This window comes from Lissotriton vulgaris, chromosome 4_1 (genome assembly GCF_964263255.1).
Source record: "Lissotriton vulgaris chromosome 4_1, aLisVul1.2, whole genome shotgun sequence".
Classification (NCBI taxonomy): domain Eukaryota; kingdom Metazoa; phylum Chordata; class Amphibia; order Caudata; family Salamandridae; genus Lissotriton; species Lissotriton vulgaris.
In genome coordinates this window covers 356,716,796-356,735,906 of record NC_141691.1, presented here as the reverse complement: position 1 = coordinate 356,735,906, position 19,111 = coordinate 356,716,796, and the positions used below count along the sequence as shown (strand labels likewise).

Sequence of the window (19,111 nt, the reverse complement as noted above, 5' to 3'; positions counted from 1 at the left end):
TCCTAATATGCTTCTCTTTTTCATAAAATGTGATAGAATGCACGCCGTACAGCAGGGAATAGCATCCAAAATGTACTATTTAGACAGAAATTAACTAGATGTGCTTAATTACTTACCACTGCTGGTGATGGTACATGGATACTTCCAACAGAGCGTGGTCTTATGTGATTAGCTAAATGACATAGAACCACACCATCCATTAAAGCTGCACCAATGTCATCTGGTAAAATTACCTTCAACCTTGATTCAAGATTCTAAAGAAAGGAAAAACATATTTTACTTTAAATGCCATCAACAGGCCAGCTTAATATTGCTAGACTAGAATTTAACTAAAACAGTTTTGATACCACCATAATGAATTAAGCCTAGTAATGGTGGACGGGATACTTACGTACGGTAACGCCTTATCTTAGAATTTCCCAGGCGTCAGACTGGATTCAGACTTTTGCATAAACAATAACCTTGCTCACCGGTATGTGGCATTGGTGGGCTCTACATGACATAGTCAGCGGCAGAAGTGATGTCCGCGTCAACTACATAGAAGCCACTTCAGTGGTGTGTTTCGAACAACTAGGACCCTGAAAGGGATCATCCCTGACAGTAAAAACCTGTCCGCAGTGCACAGAGGATGGGTAAGTCGGTAAGGAATCTGTGGTTAGATCATGGCTCTACCAGATAAGGCTTTACCAAAGGTAAATGACTTGTCCATCTGATAGAGATATCTAGCCACAGCTTCCTTACCTCAGAATGGATAAACAAGCAATTCCATCCCCAGAGAAGGGACTACTTAAAAGTTTAGACCAGGAAGTCCTGCAGGACAGAGAGGCCAAAAAAAAACAGTCCCTGCAGACTTGACTGTCCAGGCAATAGTGCTTAGTGAACAGTCTGCAGTGATGCCCAGTTTGCTGTCTGACGAATGTCAAGGTCTTGAACACCACGTTGCAACGCTGTGGTTGCAGCGTCGGCTCTGATGGAATGAGCTCTTAAGCCTTCAGGAGGCTGTTTCTTGGCCAGAGCATACCAAATTTTGATGCAGAGGAAGACCCATCTTGAGATAGTTCTCCTTTGCACTGCACTATCCAATGTGCCCCATGAAGAGTTAGTCTTCCACCTGGAACTCTTTAGTGCAGTCAAAGTAGAACAATGCTCTTTTTGGGTCCACATGGTGAAGTTGCTTCTCCTCTATAGAGGGGTGTGAAGGAACATAGAAAGTGGGCAAGGTAACAAATTGCCCCACGTGGAAAGGTGCTACTACTTTTGGTAAGAAAGAGACCCTAGTACAAGGCACCAACTTATCAGGGAAGATGGTCAGGTAAGGAGGCCTGGATGACCGAGCCTCCAATTCGCTCACCCTCCTGGCGGAAGTTATTGCCACCAAAAAGTCTGTTTTGATGGCAAGCAGCTGGAGGGGGCAGTTGTGCAGAAGTATAATCGCAGCACACATGAGGAAGGTGGGAACCAATTTAGCACCAAGAAACCGCTTGGTAAACGTGCGCTTTATAAAGATTTTAAAATTCAATTTCAAATTCAAGGTCCCACTGAGGAATGATGAATGGGGCAGGTGGGAACATATGTACAAGTCCATAAAGAGCGTTGTCTGGCAGCCTCAAGAAGGCAGAGAGGGCCAACAGATAATCTTAATGAGTGCCAAGAGCAGAGCCCTGTTTCGCAAAGGTTAAAATAAAAAGTAGGACTTGAGAGAGGGAAGCAGAAAGAGGATCAGTAGACTTTTCTGTACAATATTTAACACGTTTTTGCAATTTGCATGCAGACACTGTCTTAGTAGAGGGACGCCTGGCTGCCAAAATAACATTGCAGACTTCGGGAGGAAGGTTGAATGCTATCAACTACCGCCACTCAATATCCATGCAAGAAGGCAGCCTCATCGGAGGATCGATGCTCAGTTGGAGAGGCTCGGGATACCAGACTCTCCGTGCCCAACCCAGAGCCACAAGGATGACTTGGACCCGGTTGCTTCTAAACAGGAGTGGTATTGGCGGAAAAACATAGAGGAGGCCTGAGCTTCATTCGAGGTGAAAAGCGTTGCCAAGTTAGTGCCGTCTTTGAAACTCCAACACGCAAAACTGCTGATGTTGAACATTCTCTGGGGAGGAGAACAGATCTAACCAACACTCTCCCCACATCAGAAAGAGACCTTGCGCCACCTCCAGATGAAGAGGCCATTCGTGATCAAAGGGTGAGTTTATACGCTCTGGCGATCAGGGAACCTGCCAGGTGTTAAACCACAATGGATATGCCCTGTTGTTCCAGCCATGTCCAGAGAGACAGGGCCTCTTGACAAAGTGTTCACGACCCCACCCGCCCTGTTTGTTGAAGTGATAAGACTTTGTTTTTCAACACTCCAGAGGAGGCATGGCACTGGCTTGAGGAGTGCCCCTTACCGAGAACACCCAGTGATATGCCCCCGTGCTCTGGGAGAGCCCCTTCACTGCGCAGGAATACATTTAGATCGCAACATCGTGCAAGGAGGAATAAAGAGACTGCACTGCACACAGCACTCAGACCGACGTCCTACCGGAGTAGGAGAGTGGCAAGGACCGCACTACGAGCATCGGATTCGGAAGGCGTCCCCGCCTGGGCGGCTCAAGGGAGCTAGAGAAGTCAAAGGAACCTGTCATGCGCCACTCCGCGGACTGCACTTACCAGGGCATTACCACGGACTCAGAAGAAGAACACCCTTGATGCACAATATCAACCTCCTGGAATGCACAGGCGAGAACAACATAGAAACTGAAAGTGACACTCGGACAACACCCGTGGAAAATTAGGCTGATGAGTAATAGATGGCCTGGAGAGCGGCAGGAATAGCAGACTAGGAAAAGACACCCCACGCCACCCAGCGTGTCCTGTCCCGATTTTTTGTATTTGTCTCTCTCCTCCCTCTTCCTCTTGGCTTTCCCCTCCCTTCCACCCCCTGTTCCCTTTCCCGTCCTCACCCGCCCTATCCCCCCCTTTTTTTCCTTTCCTTTTCTATTTTGGTATTTTCAAATAATACTCCTTCTCTCAGGTCCGGTCTGTTTGAACTATCGTGGTTCTCATTGAACACTTCCGACCTGCTAGCCAGGCTCTGAGTTTACCAGTGTGCGTGCCCAACCCCCAGGTAGCTTAGTTGGGGCTTGTGAATTCACGAGGGGGGGACGGAGGAACTGAGAAAAGTTTGAGACAATGGGTTTCGGGGGTGGGCGATAGACCTCGCCAATCTGATCATGACACAGTTGGCCCTGTTTACCCTAGGGGTAGTTGGTTGAATGCTGGGGGTGTGTGTGTGGGGGGGGGGGGAGGGGGGGAATGGGGGTTGGGGATTCTTTACAGTAAAATGTCAAAACAGTGGGACAACGGAAATTCTCAGATTGCAGACATTACAGCAGTGGAGAGGGGGAGGTGGGCCAGATGCTAGGCTGGACATTACGCACCATCAGGATGGCTACGCCTGATCAAGAAAAGTACTCTATCATTTCATGGAATTTGAATGGGGTGTGGGGGGAAATAAGATTAAGAGAGGACTAGTGGCCGCAACTTTTAAGAGACTGAAACCTGATGTCATTCTCCTACAGGAGAGTCACTTAAAAGGCAACCATTGTGGTTTTCTAGGCCGAGGCGCATATAAAAGATTAGCACACGCTGAATTCTGCACCAGAGCATGGGGCGTAGCAATATTTATTAGGAAAAGCCCACCCTTCAAACTAGAATGCACTTGGACAGATCCCAATGGTACATATAATGCGGTCAAGGGAGTGTGGAACAGACGAACATCACCTTTATTAGTATGTACGCACCACCTAGGCTCCAACGCCAAACACTTGATAAGTTTGCAGAAATTCTGTTGGAGGCGGGTTCTGACATACATATTATCGGGGGTGACTTTAACGATGTGATGGACCCCACAATTGACCGCATGGCTGTCACAATGAGGGATCCCAAAGAGACGCCGCTAAAGCACAAGTTACTTACCTTTGGTAACGATATATCTGTAAGAAACAGTAGTTAGTGTTAGATTCCTCCCCTTAGAATATCCACAGGCGTCAGACTGGATCCGGAAAGCTTTGCGTAGCAGTGCCCCTGCGCGTCGGTAGGCGTCGTCTGCAGCTCCGCGTCCGTTGTCGCGATCGCCGGGATTACGTCGTCGGAGCACTTAGATGCCGCCAGCGCGTGCTGACCTCAGTTCTTGTACATAGCTTTCCGCGCCAGGAATGCAGAGCCATGCCAGAGACCGACAATGGTGCCATGAAACTAGGGCCCTCAAAGGGAGATACCTTAACCCGAGATATCGGTTTGCAGAACGGGGAGGATGGGTGGGGCGGTAAGGATTCGAACACCAACTACTGTTTCTTACAGATCTACCGTTACCGAAGGTAAGTAACTTGTGTATCTGAACGAAACAGGTTGGTGTTAGATTCTTTACCTTAGAATAGATACCCCAGCAATACCAACCCCGGAGGTGGGTCTGCGAACCAAGATCACAACAGAAAGTCCTGGAGATTGGAACGGACGAAAAAGCCATCTCTCCGGACTTGGCTGTCCAGGCAGTAGTTTTTAGCAAATGTGTGCAGTAAGGCCCATGTAGCTGCCTAACAGATGTCCTACAAGGGGGCTCCGCGACCCAGGGCAGTAGTAGCCGCCGTGGCCCGAGTGGAATGGGCACGTAGCCCCACAGGAGGCTCCTTCTTAGCCAAAGAGTAACAGGCCTTGATGCACAAAACGACCCACCGAGAGATGGTCCGTTTGTGCACCTCCCGTCCCTTCTTAGCGCCCACGTAACCAACAAAGAGCCGGTCGTCCACCCGGAACTGCCGTGTGTGGTCTAGATAAAAGGAGAGCGCATGTTTTGGGTCCAGACGGTGGAGCCTCTCTTCCTCTTTCGAGGGATGCGGAGGCGGAAAGAATGTGGGCAAGGTGATGGACTGCCTGATGTGAAAGGCTGTAACCACCTTGGGCAGGAAAGAAGGACGAGTTCTCAAGACAACTTTGCCCGGATGGACAGTGAGGAAAGGAGGTTTAGAAGATGGCGGCTGGAGCTCACTTACTCTCCTGGCAGAGGTGATGGCAACCAGGAATGCAGTCTTAAGAGTCAGAAGATAAAGAGGGCAATTGTGAGTGGAGAAGTGTGGCTCAATGCTTAGAGCGGCAGACCTTGATGCAGAACGCTGGCCAGGGACCAGGGTTCGATTCCCGCCTCGGCGGGTTTCGGGCTTAAATTCCTCTGACCGGATATTCTCGCCTCAGTGCCGATTCTAAGCATGGGTCCCACTCTGCAACTCTGGGCAATAGCTTGCTTAGTCTCCACAAAGGCCCCCTGATGCACAAGGGATGCCTGGTTTCACCATGGGATGCCCAGGAGTGGACACCCCACAAGGAAAAGCCAGGAGGGGTTCCCTTGTGGTAGGAGTACAAGCGCCGGGATGCCTCCGGGTCACTGTTCGCGCTATACAAATACGCCACATTTACACACACATTTACATTTACACTTTCAAGAACCTATTTACAACGGTATGCAGCGTTTAGAACGCAAGCATTACCACGGAATACCTTTACAACGCGGGCGTAACAACGAAAGTTGTTACCACGCATTGCACTGGGGGGCGCTAAAGGATAGTAAATGATTTAATTTACTATCCCAACACCTTCCCTACTATCCACGGGGACTGGTGTTGGAATAGTAAATTAAATTAATCAATTTTGCGCCCCCCGCCGCAATGCGTGGTAACAACTTTCGTTGTTACGAACGCGTTGTAAAGGTACGCGTTGTCAATGTATGCGTTCTAACGTCATACATCCATTTACAACAGGGGACTTGAAAAGAGAAGGCTGATCAGGAAGCCTCAAGAAGGCTGAAATGGCAGAGAGGTAGCTTTGATAGTGCCCAGAGCAGAGCCCTGCTGGGCAAGAGAAAGAAGAAAGAGGAGAACCTCTGATAGGGGGCAGAGGGTGGATCCACAGCCTTTGCTGTGCACCATACCACTAATTTATTCCACTTGTAGGCGTATACCGATTTTGAGGAGGGACGCCTGGCTGCCAGAATGACATCACAGACTTCAGGAGGCAAGTCAAATGGCCTCAACTGTCGCCGCTCAATGTCCACGCATGTAGGTGGAAACTGGACGGGTTTGGGTGGAGGACCGTCCCCTGCTGCTGCGACAGAAGGTCCTCCTGAAGAGGCAGATGAATCGGGGGATCTACTGACATGCTGAGTAGCTCGGGATACCAGTATCTTCGTGCCCAGTCCGTAGCCACAAGGATGACTTGGGCCCGGTCGCACCGGATCTTCTTCAGCACTCTGGGCAGAAGTGGTATGGGCGGAAAGGCGTACAACAGACTGCAGCTCCACTCGCGACGAAAAGCGTCTCCGAGCGAGTGCCGCCTTGAAAATTCCGATGCGCAGAACTGATGACATTGCGTGTTCTCTCCGGTGGCGAATAGATCTAACCAAGGCTCTCCCCACTGCTGGAAAGGTCTTGTGCCACGTCCGAGTTCAGACGCCGTTCATGATCCATCATGCACAGGTGGCTGAGTTCGTCCACCCTGGCGTTGAGGGAACCTGCCAGGTGTTGAACCACCAGGGTGACCCCCTGGTGTTCCAGCCATTGCTAGAGGCGCAGAGCCTCCTGACAAAGGGTCCACGACCCAACCCTGCTCTGTTTGTTGCAGTACCACATGGCGGTAGTGTCCGTGAACACCTGCACTACACTTCCCCGGACAGAGGGAAGGAATGCTTTCAGTGCAAGCCGTATCGCCCGCAGCTCCAGAAGATTGATGTGGACGCGGGACTCCGCCGGAGACCAGAGGCCTCTGATCTCCCTCTCTCCCATGTGGCCTCCCCATCCTAGGAGGGACGCATCCGTCACTATTACGTGGTCCCGTTGGGGAAGAGAGAGAGATCTGGCCGCTGACCCAATCGCGGTCCGGGAGCCACCACTGCACCTGGCTCACAGTGCCGAGATCAGGACGTGGTCGGACAGGTTGCCCTGATGCTGTGCCCACGGAAACTTTAGGTCCCACTGCAGAGCCCGTATCCGCCACCTGGCGTGATGCACCAGAAGGATGCAGGAGGCCATCAGCCCCAGGAGCCGTAGCGTCAACCTGACCGAGACCTGGGATAAAGGCTGAAAGATCGGAATCAAAGCCTGAATAACCCGAACCCGCTGTTTGGGGGTTAAACCCAAAACTGCGCTGAGTCCAGAACCGCTATGATGAAAAGGAGCTTCTGAGAGGGGCACAGGTGTGACTTCGGCACGTTGATGGAGAACCCCAGCAAGTGCAGGAGGTCGGCCGTAGTCTGGAGGTGGGAGACGACTGTCTGGGGCGAGCCCGCCTTTAACAGCCAATCGTCGAGATAGGGGAAGACTGAAACCCCTAATATGCGCAGATGAGCTGTGACCACCGCCATCAATTTCGTGAACACCCGTGGGGCGCTGGTAAGGCCGAAGGGGAGCACGGTAAACTGCAAGTGCTTGTGGCCTACCAAAGAACCGCAGGTAACACCGGTGGGCCGGCAGGACGGGGATGTGGAAATACGCGTCCTGCAACTCCAGGGCAGCTAGAACCTGAACCAAATTCAGCATCTTGAACTTCTCCAAAGATAGGGCGTAGGCCTCTTTTGCCCTTCTTGGGTACCAGAAAGTAGTGGGAATAGCAACCACATCCTACTTCTGGCCAAGGAACACGCTCGTTGGCCTCCTTGGCCAAGAAGGCTGTACCTTCCTCCTGCAGAAGTTGCAAGTGATCCCCCGACATGCGGTGGTACTGCGGTGGCATGGCTGGAGGGGTCACCTCGAAGGGGAGGGAGTAGCCCCTTCGGACGATTTGCAGCACCCACCTGTCCGATGTGATGGAACGCCAGTGGAGGAGGTGATGGCAAACCCTGCCCCTCACTGGCGTCGAATGGGCCTGAAAGCTCGGACTAGGAGGACTTTGAGGCAGATGCTGCGGGGGCAGATGTGGACTGACCTTGCCGTTGTCTCCCAGCACCGCCACAGCAGTTACCAAGTCCACATTGAGGTTGGTTCTGCGGCCTGTGGCTAGCTGGATGTGTGGGGGTACCCCTTCCTTGTCCACGAAAGGCGGAAGTTTGCTGGCGCTGACCGAGGCCCAAGAACTTGGCTGTAGCCCTGGAGTCCTTGAAACATTCCAGCGCACTGTCCGCCTTGTCGCCAAAGAGGTGACGGCCATCAAAAGGCATGTCCATAAGGGTGGCTTGGACATCCCCCGAAAAAGTTGGCGGACCTCAGCCAGGCGTGGCGGCGAACCGCCTCTGTCGTTGCAATCACCCTACCCACCGAGTCTGTGGTATCAAGTCCACACCGCATTGTAAATATAAATGTAGTATACTTGTAAAGCGCACAGCTGCCCATCACCGGGGCGTCCCGGCGCTGTATAACGCTGTGGAACCCTTCCTGGCTCTTCCTGTGAGATGCCCCTCCTGGGCACCCCCAAGGTGAAGCCAGGCATCCCAGTGTTGTAGGGGCCGTTGTGGAGATTAAGCAAGCTATTGCCCAGAGTTGCAGCGTGGGACCCCATGATTAGAGTAGGCGGCGAGGTGAGAATTATCGAGTCCGCAGACAATGAGCCCAAGACCCTGCCGCGTCGGGAATTAAAACCTGGTCCCGGGCCAGACCTCTGCATCAGGGTCTGCCGCTCTAACCATTGAGCCACACTTCTCCACTGTGGCTTGGGTAAGCTTTGCCTGGACCTCCACTGGGCACTGTGGCAGCACTTCTGCAACTGTATCCCACAGAGAGTGGGTGTAATGGCCTAAAAGTCAGGCGGTATTGAAAGACCGCAACCCCAAACTCAGGTAGGAGAACAGTTTCTTCCCAAACTGATCGTACCTTTTGGATTCCCGATCCGGAGGAGCGGTCGGGAATGCGGTCTGGGAGATAGAGGCCTGGATCACCAGGCTCTCGGGGTGGGGTGATCGGACAGGAAGCTGGTGTCGCCCGGAGCCGGGCAGTGGCGTCGGGCCACGTTCCGATCCACAGGGTGGCCTGTGGAGGGCTTGGACCAGGTGTCCACCAGAACGTCAGTGAGGGCTTCATTAGACGGCAGGAGAGGCTCCGAGGAGCTTGCCTGCGGTTTGAGCACCTCAGGGAGGAGGTTAGTCGTCACGGCCGCGACAGGGAGCTCAAGAGCCAACACCACGCTGTAAGCAGCCCCCTCCTCCGTAGCCACGGTAGGAGGGGAGACAAATCCAGTGTCGGGCGAAGTGTCCAGACCACTGCCCCCCCCCCCCCCCCCCCCCAAGCTCGTCTGCCCAATCCTGGCTCAACTGGCACTGCAGTGCCAGCGGGTCCTCAGACCCCTCCCAGTTGTCCTCGTCATCCATCTCCCGATAGTCAGGAAAAATTGGGAAGCCGGATCCGGACCGGGGCTGGACCGGGAACGACGACGTCGTCCGGGGGCGACACCCTTGGTGACGGCGCAAGCAGAGGAGTCGTAAGGTCGACTGGCGACGTCACGGATCCAGGCCTGGATCCTGAGGAGCCCTGCAGTGTCGGCACTGGAGTCGTCGACGGCGCCGAAGCACTGACGGTGCCGGGGCTGGAGCCCCCGGCCCGCTAGGGCTCCCAGACGAACCTGCAGGGCCCGAAGGCGGGTTCAGACGGAGGGAAGCACAACCTCATGGCCGTGAGGAAAGCACTAATCTCCTCCGGCATTGCATGCAGCCCAGGGACCAGCGGGTATGGAGCTGGACGCAGTGCTTCCGGCTACGGCGGAGCAGCGTGGGCGTTGTCGCCCGAACCCCCTGCCGCGTCACATGAGCGTCGGGGGGGAGTCGGAAGAGCGATGGTGCTTCTTCGACTTCTTTTTGGAGTGCCTCGACTTACCTGAGGACTTGGAGCCCGACTCGTCGAGTGGCAATGACTGCGGCCCCGCAACAGGTCCCTTGACCTCCTCCTGGACCGGACCTCGAGCGGCGCGGGGCCGACTGCCAGAGCTCGAGACCCTTATGGGACCGCTCAGTCAGGCCCGGCAGTCAGGGCACGACTTGTCATCGTGGTTGGCCCCGAGACAGTAATGGCACCGACGGTGGGGGTCGGTCACCAACATCAAGCGGTGACAATTGCGGCGATCACGACGACTGACACGGAGCAGCAGATTACGCCTACCGACGCGCAGGGGTACTGCTACGCAAAACTTTAAGGATCAAGTCTGACGCCTGGGGAAATTCTAAGGTAAGGAATCTAACACTAACCTGTTTCTTTCAGATACAGTTTGCAGACACATTAACACTTACAGACTTATGGCACAGACAGGGCTTAGTCCTTTTACTCATGGGACCACAAAGCCTTTTCAAGAATAGATGACATATTCGCCCCAGTGAGGGACCTAGGGGAGGTGCATAAAGTGGAATTTTTGGCAAGAGGGCTCTTGGATGACTCGCCCCTGTGGCTCACAGTAGGCACCCGCACACACTGGCAGAACAGGGAATGGAAACTTAGCACTTGGTAATTAAAGGATACGCACATTGCGAAAGAACTTAGGACAGAAATGGAGATCTATTTTAACTAAAATGTGGGGTCGGTAGACTCAGCCATCACATTACGGGAGGCATACAAACCTGTACTCCGGGATAGGGCACAAAACATCATAGCTCATAAAAAACGGAAGGAAGAAGAAGAGATCACCGGGAGGGAGTCCTGCTTAATGCAGCTCGAAACACAGGCAAGCACGGGCAATGATCCCTCCCTGTTGCTCAGTTTACAACTTCTTAGACAGGAATATTTCACGCTGGCTTGAAAAGATGCACAACACGCAATACAAGCCTTGCACCAGCGACTGTACGGCACAGGTGATAAGACAGGCAGGTTGCTTGCACGGCTTAGCAAAAAAGAGCTTGACAGTAGATGGGTGACCCAGATACAGGAAGAGGATGGTTGGATTCATGTGACTCCAGTCGCAATAGCTAATGCCTTTGAAGACTATTACAAGGCATTTTATACGCCACAGGCCTTGGCTGTGGCGGCACAAGTACAAGAGTATCTAGGGGCGATACAGCTCAACAAATTAGCGGACAATGAGTCAAACTCCTTAGACAGTAAGATTACAAAAGAAGAAATCATGACGGCCATTGGCCAGTTGAAAACTGGGAAGGTTTCCGGGCCAAACTGGCTCCCCTCGGAATTCTTTAAGCAACATGCGACGCTCTTTAGCCTGCACCTCCTCCAATTCTATCTGGAGGCGCACAAGATAGGGAGTCTCCCTAGAGACCTGCAGACTGCCACGATTGAGGTAATCCCTAAGAAAGACGGACCTCCACAGATGTATAGCTCATACCATCCTATCTCACTTATTAATTTAGAAACCAAAATACTAGCTAGAATATTAGCAAATAGGCTCACAGCAGTAATCTCTGGTCTCATCCACAGGGACCAGTCGGATTTTATGCCGAAAAGGTCGACGAGGCTCAACCTGAGGCGACTGCATAATTGGTTGGAAGTGGTGAACAAAAGAGACGATCCACACCTCATCTTGTCACTTGATGCCGAAAAGGCATTTACTGTTCTTCGGCCCTTTCTTATATCCGAGTTGGAGGAATTCGGCTTTGGGCCACTGTCCCGGCAATGGATCGCCGTACTCTATGACAGGCCCATAGCAAGGGTTAGAGTCAACGGGGTGATATCACGGGAATTCCCCATAGGCAGGGGCACACGCAAGGGATGTCCACTATCCCCTCTGCTCTTTGCTTTGGTGTTGGAACCACTCGCCTGTGTGACCCTAACGCACCCAGACATAACGGACAGGGTCTGACGAGCACATATCCTTATACGCTGACGATATAATAATGTATGTAAGAAACCCGGACAGAACACTCCTTAGTATTATGGAAAGTTGTGAAACATACGGTGCACTTGCGGGATATAAGATTAATTGGGGGAAACCCTATTTATATCCAGCAGATGAGAGGTGGCTAAACCATAGGCCCAAGCCAGCTTCAGTTAGCTCGAGAGGGCATAAAAAACCTAGGGATTTACGTCACGACAACCGCAAAAATAGCGCTGGATCACAATCTTTACAGGGTGCTCAGGGACTTTTGCGCGGACATAGAGAGATGAAGGACCCTGCCACTGACCCTATGAGGCAGGGCAGTCCTGTACAACATGATAGTGCTCCCCAAGTTCCTTTATGTGTTACAAAATACCTATCAGTTAATACCAGTTGAGGTGTTCAATAAAATCGACGACGCACTGCGGACATTCCTTTGGGACGGGCGGCCGCCGAGGGTAGCACTGGCGACATTGCAGTGTAATCAATATAATGGCGGTATTTCCGTGCTGGTTCTTCAGGCATATTACTGGGCAGCTAGTAATAGTTGTGAATGAATGGGAACATATAGAGAGAGATCACCCCACATATGCTCTAGAACTTACACAGTTCAACAAACACCTGTACACACACTATATATATATGGGGGGAGAGGTGTTGCACGACTCCTTACAGCGACACAGATTGTTCTGGCAGCATGGAAACAAGCTGAAAGACAGATGAAATGGGGCGGCCGGATCACTAGAGAAACCCCACTGTGGGTAGGGAACCGACTACAGGAAATTACGAAACTACGAGGCTTTAGGAAGTGGGACTTGCTGGGCATTTCCCAACTTAAGGACATACTATACCGTAAAGAGTTAGACACCTTCACATATCTCCAGACGGAATATGAGATGAACATGACCCAACAGTACAAGTACCTACAGCTGGCCCACGCTTGGCGGGCGCAAGGCTTAGACACTGATGCCATCCCGAAATTCGCACCTTTAGAGGGATGACTCTTGATGGGGGAAATAGCGGGAAAGGCAGTCTCTTGGACGTATAGAACAATAATCAACAACAAGCCAGACACACTGCAGAAGCTGAGGACGAAATGGGAATCAGAGTTGGGAGAGATGGATGATTTAGATTGGGAAATGGCGTTGATGCATCCTCGAGAGGTGGCCATCCGGTCGCGCCTCAATTCAATATAAATATTTGCATAGAGCATATTATGATAAAGCGCGACTACACCGCATAGGGAGGGCGGAAATGCCTAACTGTTTGCGCTGTAATGGGTCAGAGGGTACATTCTTTCACACGGTGTGGGAATGTTTTAAAACTCAAAACTAGTGGACATCTCTGATGGAGGAGCTGGGAAATATCCTGGTGGGGGGGGGGGGAATAATTCCGCTCAGTCCCTCGTTTGTTTTATTAGGAATATCCACAGACATTGACCTCCCCAAACCTAAGTTGACCCTGCTGCTGCAAGATTTAGTGGTTGCGAAACGCGACATTGCTAAGGCATTGGGTGCTCTGGCAGGTCCGTCTCTTGTTGAGTGGAGAAAGAGTATGGATATGTATATGCTAGGGGAGAAGATGACCTACAATGAACGGGGCTGGCCTAAAAAGTTTTGGACAATATGGAAGCCATGGCTCACACACTATGGACTCTCGCTCTCTGTGTCACAATGATTTCCTACGGTCGGGTGCATGGTTGGAAGGGAAGGATGGGGCTCACAATAATGTTTTGGTACATAATAATGCTATCTGACTTTACTGCTGTTTGAATATGATTCTGATGTCAAACTGAACGCGTTTATAAGTCTTATTGATAAATACTGTTTTTGTGCTGCAATTTAGAAAATGCCAATAAACATATTCCATAAAAAAAAATAGACTTAGAAACTCTAGGGGTATAGGGCTCATGCACCTGTACCCTCACCACTGGTATAGTGCACCCAGCTAGAGGGGTGACTGATCTATGCCAGGTCAGGGGGTTGAAGGCATGGCACACAGGTATGTGTGCCAGGTGGACTCTTCACTTTGTTCTGTCCCAAAACACGCAGCCCGGAAAGGGAGTGTGCGAGTGTAATGGTACAGGGCCTCTAAGGGTGGCACAATAAGTGTTGCAGCCCTTAGAGGTCTTCCTTGGTCACAGTACCCTGGGTACCTGTGGTACCATTTACCAGGGGCTGACCTGTGGCCAGAGATGCCAATTGGGTTTGGTTTTAAATGCAGGTTTGGGGTAAGAACATAGGCCCTTGGTACCTGATTGGCAGGAGCCCAGCGCACACTCAGTCAAAGCACATCAGCAGTTCAGCAAAAAGTGGGGGCAACCATGCAAAAAGAGGGTACTTTCTCACACCACCTCCTAGACAGGACTTGGTGTACTGGGCTAGGGTGGGGGTGCTTGTCAACGCTACTAGACTGCTTTTGAAGGGCACATTTGCTTTCCTCCTTGTATACTCCAGTTGGAACCAGTTCAGGGAGCCGTTGGCTCCCACGTTGATGCGAAACTGGACAAAAGCCATAGGAGTATCCTCCCCTCTGTCCAACCCCTCCTATGGGAGGGATCCCTGAATCATCCCAACCCTTTCCTTTCGGTACTTAAGGGCTTAGCTGTGGGTGGCTCTTCAGATTCCTCGTGGGACAAGACTCAGATCCGAAACCACTTCGTCTTTAACTGTCTGGGCATTTAGGACTTCGCTTTGGGAACAGAGACTGCAACTGGAAGACTACTGCTGCTCCTGGTCTCGTTGTCCTGCCAGTCTTCTACATCGTCTGTGCACCAAATAGGTTCTTCTCCAGGCCTGTGGGCATCCAAGACACCTGAAGGAATCTCCCTTGGAATGAAGGGGTCCCTCCCCTGCATCTGCAGGCACCGCAGCAAAGCTAACCGGTCTTCTTATAACAGACAAACATGCCTTTTAGCTGAGCCCTAGTCATCTGCAAAATTTCTGGGGAGGGACTTACTGTGTAAACTGAATTGCACTGTGTTCTGCACACACTAGCGTATTACTTAACATTCTGCAGACTAATGAAAAGTAACATTTAGATGTGTTATGTGAATCTGATAATCAATATATGGAAAGTAAAATGCAAAAAACAAAGCTGACCAGTCGGCTGTTACTGAGCTCCCACGGACTCCGAAAGGTTCAGCAACTTAGGTGGTGGTTCTGCAACTCCCACGAGGTCTGCACTGTCTTCACAGGAGGTTTGAAGCCAGTATCCCTCGTTGAAACCACTGGAGCAGTACCCCTGCGCACAGCGTCGACTTGCTGTTGCCAAGGCTTGTTGACTTCGGGCTCCAAGACGCTCCAGCATCCAGCATCTCTTGATACCAAGACCTTCGTCCTCACCACATCCTCTACACCGTGGGCCTCTATCATTCATGAGCTGCTCCAGTTCCTCTTGCGACTAATGTGCCTCCAGCCTGTGGGTCCTCTTGAGAGTCTTCTTTGGCTCCAGTGGGCTCCCCTGTTTGCTCTGGGCCTACACTGACTTACCTTTGACCTTGCTGGTCCCGACACTACACCTTTTTCCTCTGCCACGTTTGTTGCTGGTGCCAAGGCTTGTTGGTGCTCCTGCCTGACCACCTGGCTCTTGACATCTGACGTGGAATCGCTCGTGAATAGCTCCTGGTCTTCCACAGTGTCGCTGATACAGCTACAGCGTCAAGGTCACTGTCAACTCTACTGCTTCTTCCGACATCGGTGGGCTTTCGTCTTCCATGTCTCCTGGCCACTCCTGAGTGCAGATACCTAGCTTCCTGGCTCCACCCTTTTTCACCAGCAACATCTTTATTGAAGTCCTCCATTGTGATCTACGTCATTTTCCGACGTCACTTCACACCTATGCCCCCGGCTTCCCTTGTGTAGGTATCCTGGTTCCCGGGGTATCCATGGGTGGGGTTACTCTCCAACCTTCCATCTCCCATGGGTATTTTCTTAAGGGTCTTCTGGGAAGGATCCTTCTTCTTGAAAACTGCAACTGTGACTTCCCCGTTGACTTGTATTGAGCATGTGGTCATGCTTCTACTCTGCACACAGCCTCCGTGGGGTTCCTAGTTTCTTACCTTGGGTGGTTCCTTGGGTTCCGGGCTCTTCTAAGTCCTCTGGGTCCAGTCTAGACTTTGGTTGTGGGGGTGCATTCCACTTTATTTGCATATGGTTTAGTCTCTCCCTAGAGACCAATGTGTATTTGTGCTACCTAGGTGTTCTATTACTGAAATAGTGTGGGTATTGGGATTTCATCTCCGGGGAGGAGCTATTGCAATGTGTTACTGAGTGTTTACAATAAATACATATTTTTATAACTACACTGTGTGGTTCTTTTTCACTTAACCTACACTATATAATTAGTACTGGTAAAACAAGCTGCTTCACACTCCTTCTGGACTAAGCCTGAAGGGTGCTCTCCATAGCTACCACTTAGAGAGCTTTCTAAGGTTGTCTAATACCACTAAAATCACCATTATGGTTGTCTGGATTAGAGCAGGGTGCTCCACTTAAAGAAGTGTGCAGCATATGCTAAACCTCCCTCAGTATTGCTCGAGCAAAAGTCTTCCAGAGCCAGCCTGACACCTAGGAAATTCTAAGATAAGGAATCTGCAGCTAGACATCTCTATCAGATTAGTACATTTCTGAAGGAGATAATACTAAGCAAAATGTTTAACAACAAGTAAACTCATTGTTCAATCATTGAAAGTATATTTGACACACTACAAGTGCTAAGAGTGGGTCATTCCAAAAAGAGAAGTATTGGCTTTAACTGAGCGCACAGGCCTTATGTATCATTAATGGGTATGCAATAGCACTCAACCTTCTAGTGGTCTTCCTTCTCTGAAAGAATAAACCAAAGTGAAATACAATACACAAAAGGGAGTGCTTAGGAAGTCCACTGTTTTAATGAAAGTTTTCGTAATCACATATTAATCCAGATTATTCAAACATATGTATTCTTCTTATAGATCCAATTTAACACAGGAACCATGATATGATATTCCATAAAAGATTTTCTTTAGTCTTCACAACATCACACTGCAGCCCAGCCAACATGTTTCATCCCGACTAAAGAGACTTCATCAGGGTTTAAAGATTTCTTAGTGTTTCCTGGTGGGCACGTGTAAGCCTCGCAAAATAAGAGGAGGGTTGAATAATGGTATACCTTCGCGTGAATGGGATACCACGTGTTTCTGCTTAACCTGGTAGCTCCCACTGGGGATACAGATATTCAGCCTTCTCTGGTTTTCACTTATCCAGGAACCTAAGGTGATAGCACTAAAGAACAATGGAATTTCCTAATCACTCCCTTTTTAATATTGCTGAACTGGGTTGTTTTCTTCAAGGGCAAAATTTCTTTCTGTACCATCTAGTGGGTCAACTGTTGGTGCCATATGCCAGTAATCGTAGCAGTCAGGATTGAGGGAAGGCAAGAACTTAAACATTGCGATAATTATTCTGATAAGAGGCAGTTTAGAAGCGAAAAGCTTAAGTAAGAACAACTTAACCAATATGAACTCTGTTATAGCACATCCATACAGCAAACAGTTTATAGTTGCAGGCCGTCTACAGTAGCTAAATTAGGAAATTCAGGCTGATATCTTCTCACAAATATGGGGAAAAAGAAAATGTCAGGAGTTTGTTAAACTTCTCATGGTTGGGTTTGCTTAAGTGGTGGACGATGAATCTCATGCCTAACATCGCAGGATAGAAAGGGGCTTACAAAATCGGGTATACTTAACTTGGATCTATGCTGATCAAACCCCCACTAGCAAAAATATCAGACTGACCAATATGAATCATACTTCAGGAATATATGGGCCTGACGCAGAGGTACTTAGTACATTATATAAACCTGGTTAAACAGACTCCTAAAAACCTCTTCTCTGGAATCCGGCGAGAATCCTTTCACAAAGTTTGCAAATTGAATTGCATTAGGATGACTATTTGTAAAGAGATAGGAAATTAAAGCCAACTATTTCTGTGTTGTACCAATATTCAATCCTGTAGAAAAGCCAAGGACAAAATGAATTCTCCAACAGACAAATAGAATTAAATAAGGTCGGTAATTTGAGAATCATGACCAAGAACACAACTTCATCGACTGACTAAAATATGATCTGGTAAATTGTATTCTTGCAGCAACACCGATATCCCTGATCGTGTCTAACAGATGCTAAGCCCTGTATTTCTTTCGCTCAGGAACCAAGCTCACTGTTGAGAGTTACTCAATATGGGTGGAGAATCTTGCTTCATTCATAGATAGAAGATATCCTGGTTTAGATTTTTGCTCAGGAGGAAGAATGCTCCAATTGCTAAGATCCAGACACCAAGTACCACTCCCCAATCTGGTTTTGATGTATGATGAGAATCTTAGCTGTTATGTAAGGCTTCAGTTTTAGGGTCAACCAAGAAATCACTCAAAAGAGATGAATGTTTGTAGAGTTATGATCCCAGTTGGCATTTAAAGAGTCAGATAAGGTCTCACTGGCATCTCTCAGGAGTAAAAGGGAGAGCCTTCTAGTTAGAGACGATTAATCAGATAAGCGTTCATCATTAATTTATATTTAAAAGAGGTTGAAATCATTTTGTTCAGAGCAGCCGTCGGCATGGTCAGCTAGCCAGGAAGGTGAGAGACCATAATGAAACTTCCCTTGAGAATTGGCCTGAACATTAAAGCCTTCTTAAAGCTATGTTGTATAGAAAGGCAAGCAACGTCTGGTCACTGTCCACTGATATCAAACAATTGAAGGGTAGTCTTGCCACCCTAGTTTCTGAGTTTAAAGTCCTTCTGTAAATGAAACATTTATGTTGCAAATGCACTGCAATGTAACACATTTTTTTTTCATCATCATCATCATCAAAAGGCTTTATTCGAGGATTAGACTCATAAAAGCACAAACATACATTTAAAATACATCATTATAAAATTGGTTCCTAGTTAAATGCAATAATTTAAAAAAGATTATGCAGACATGGACAATGATCAAGAGCAAATAGATATAAAACTTTGATACATAATTACACAGGTGCCAGAAAGGATACCCCAATCGGAATACTCTAGGGGAGAGCCCTCCGTCTAATAGACCATGCCCACCCCAAATACTTAGCTGTTGCTAGAACTACAGGCATATGGGTGGAAGTACAAATAATTTGTAAGGCCTCGACACCCCTGAATGTCCCTAGATTTTTACAAACAGGGACTAACCAAACTTTCCTCAGGGTGGCATAAGCTTTACAAGAGAATAAGAAGTGGCCTATACTTTCATTTTGTGCACCACAAGCAGGACAATATGAGGTGGAGGAGCTCCTCCACCTACCTGTCAATGATCTCAATGGAAGGG

The 19,111-nt window shown here is 49.6% G+C and overlaps 1 protein-coding gene across 2 annotated transcripts in view; it reads right to left on the bottom strand.

The window, feature by feature from the left end:
- Window positions 1-19,111, bottom strand: part of LRCH2 (leucine rich repeats and calponin homology domain containing 2) — a 927,979-nt gene that overhangs the window by 115,706 nt on the left and 793,162 nt on the right. For both annotated transcript variants that reach the window (XM_086918732.1, XM_086918733.1), the window contains one exon: window positions 117-254. In XM_086918732.1, coding sequence (XP_086774858.1) covers window positions 117-254 — 138 coding nt within the window. The remainder of the gene's footprint in view (window positions 1-116; window positions 255-19,111) is intronic.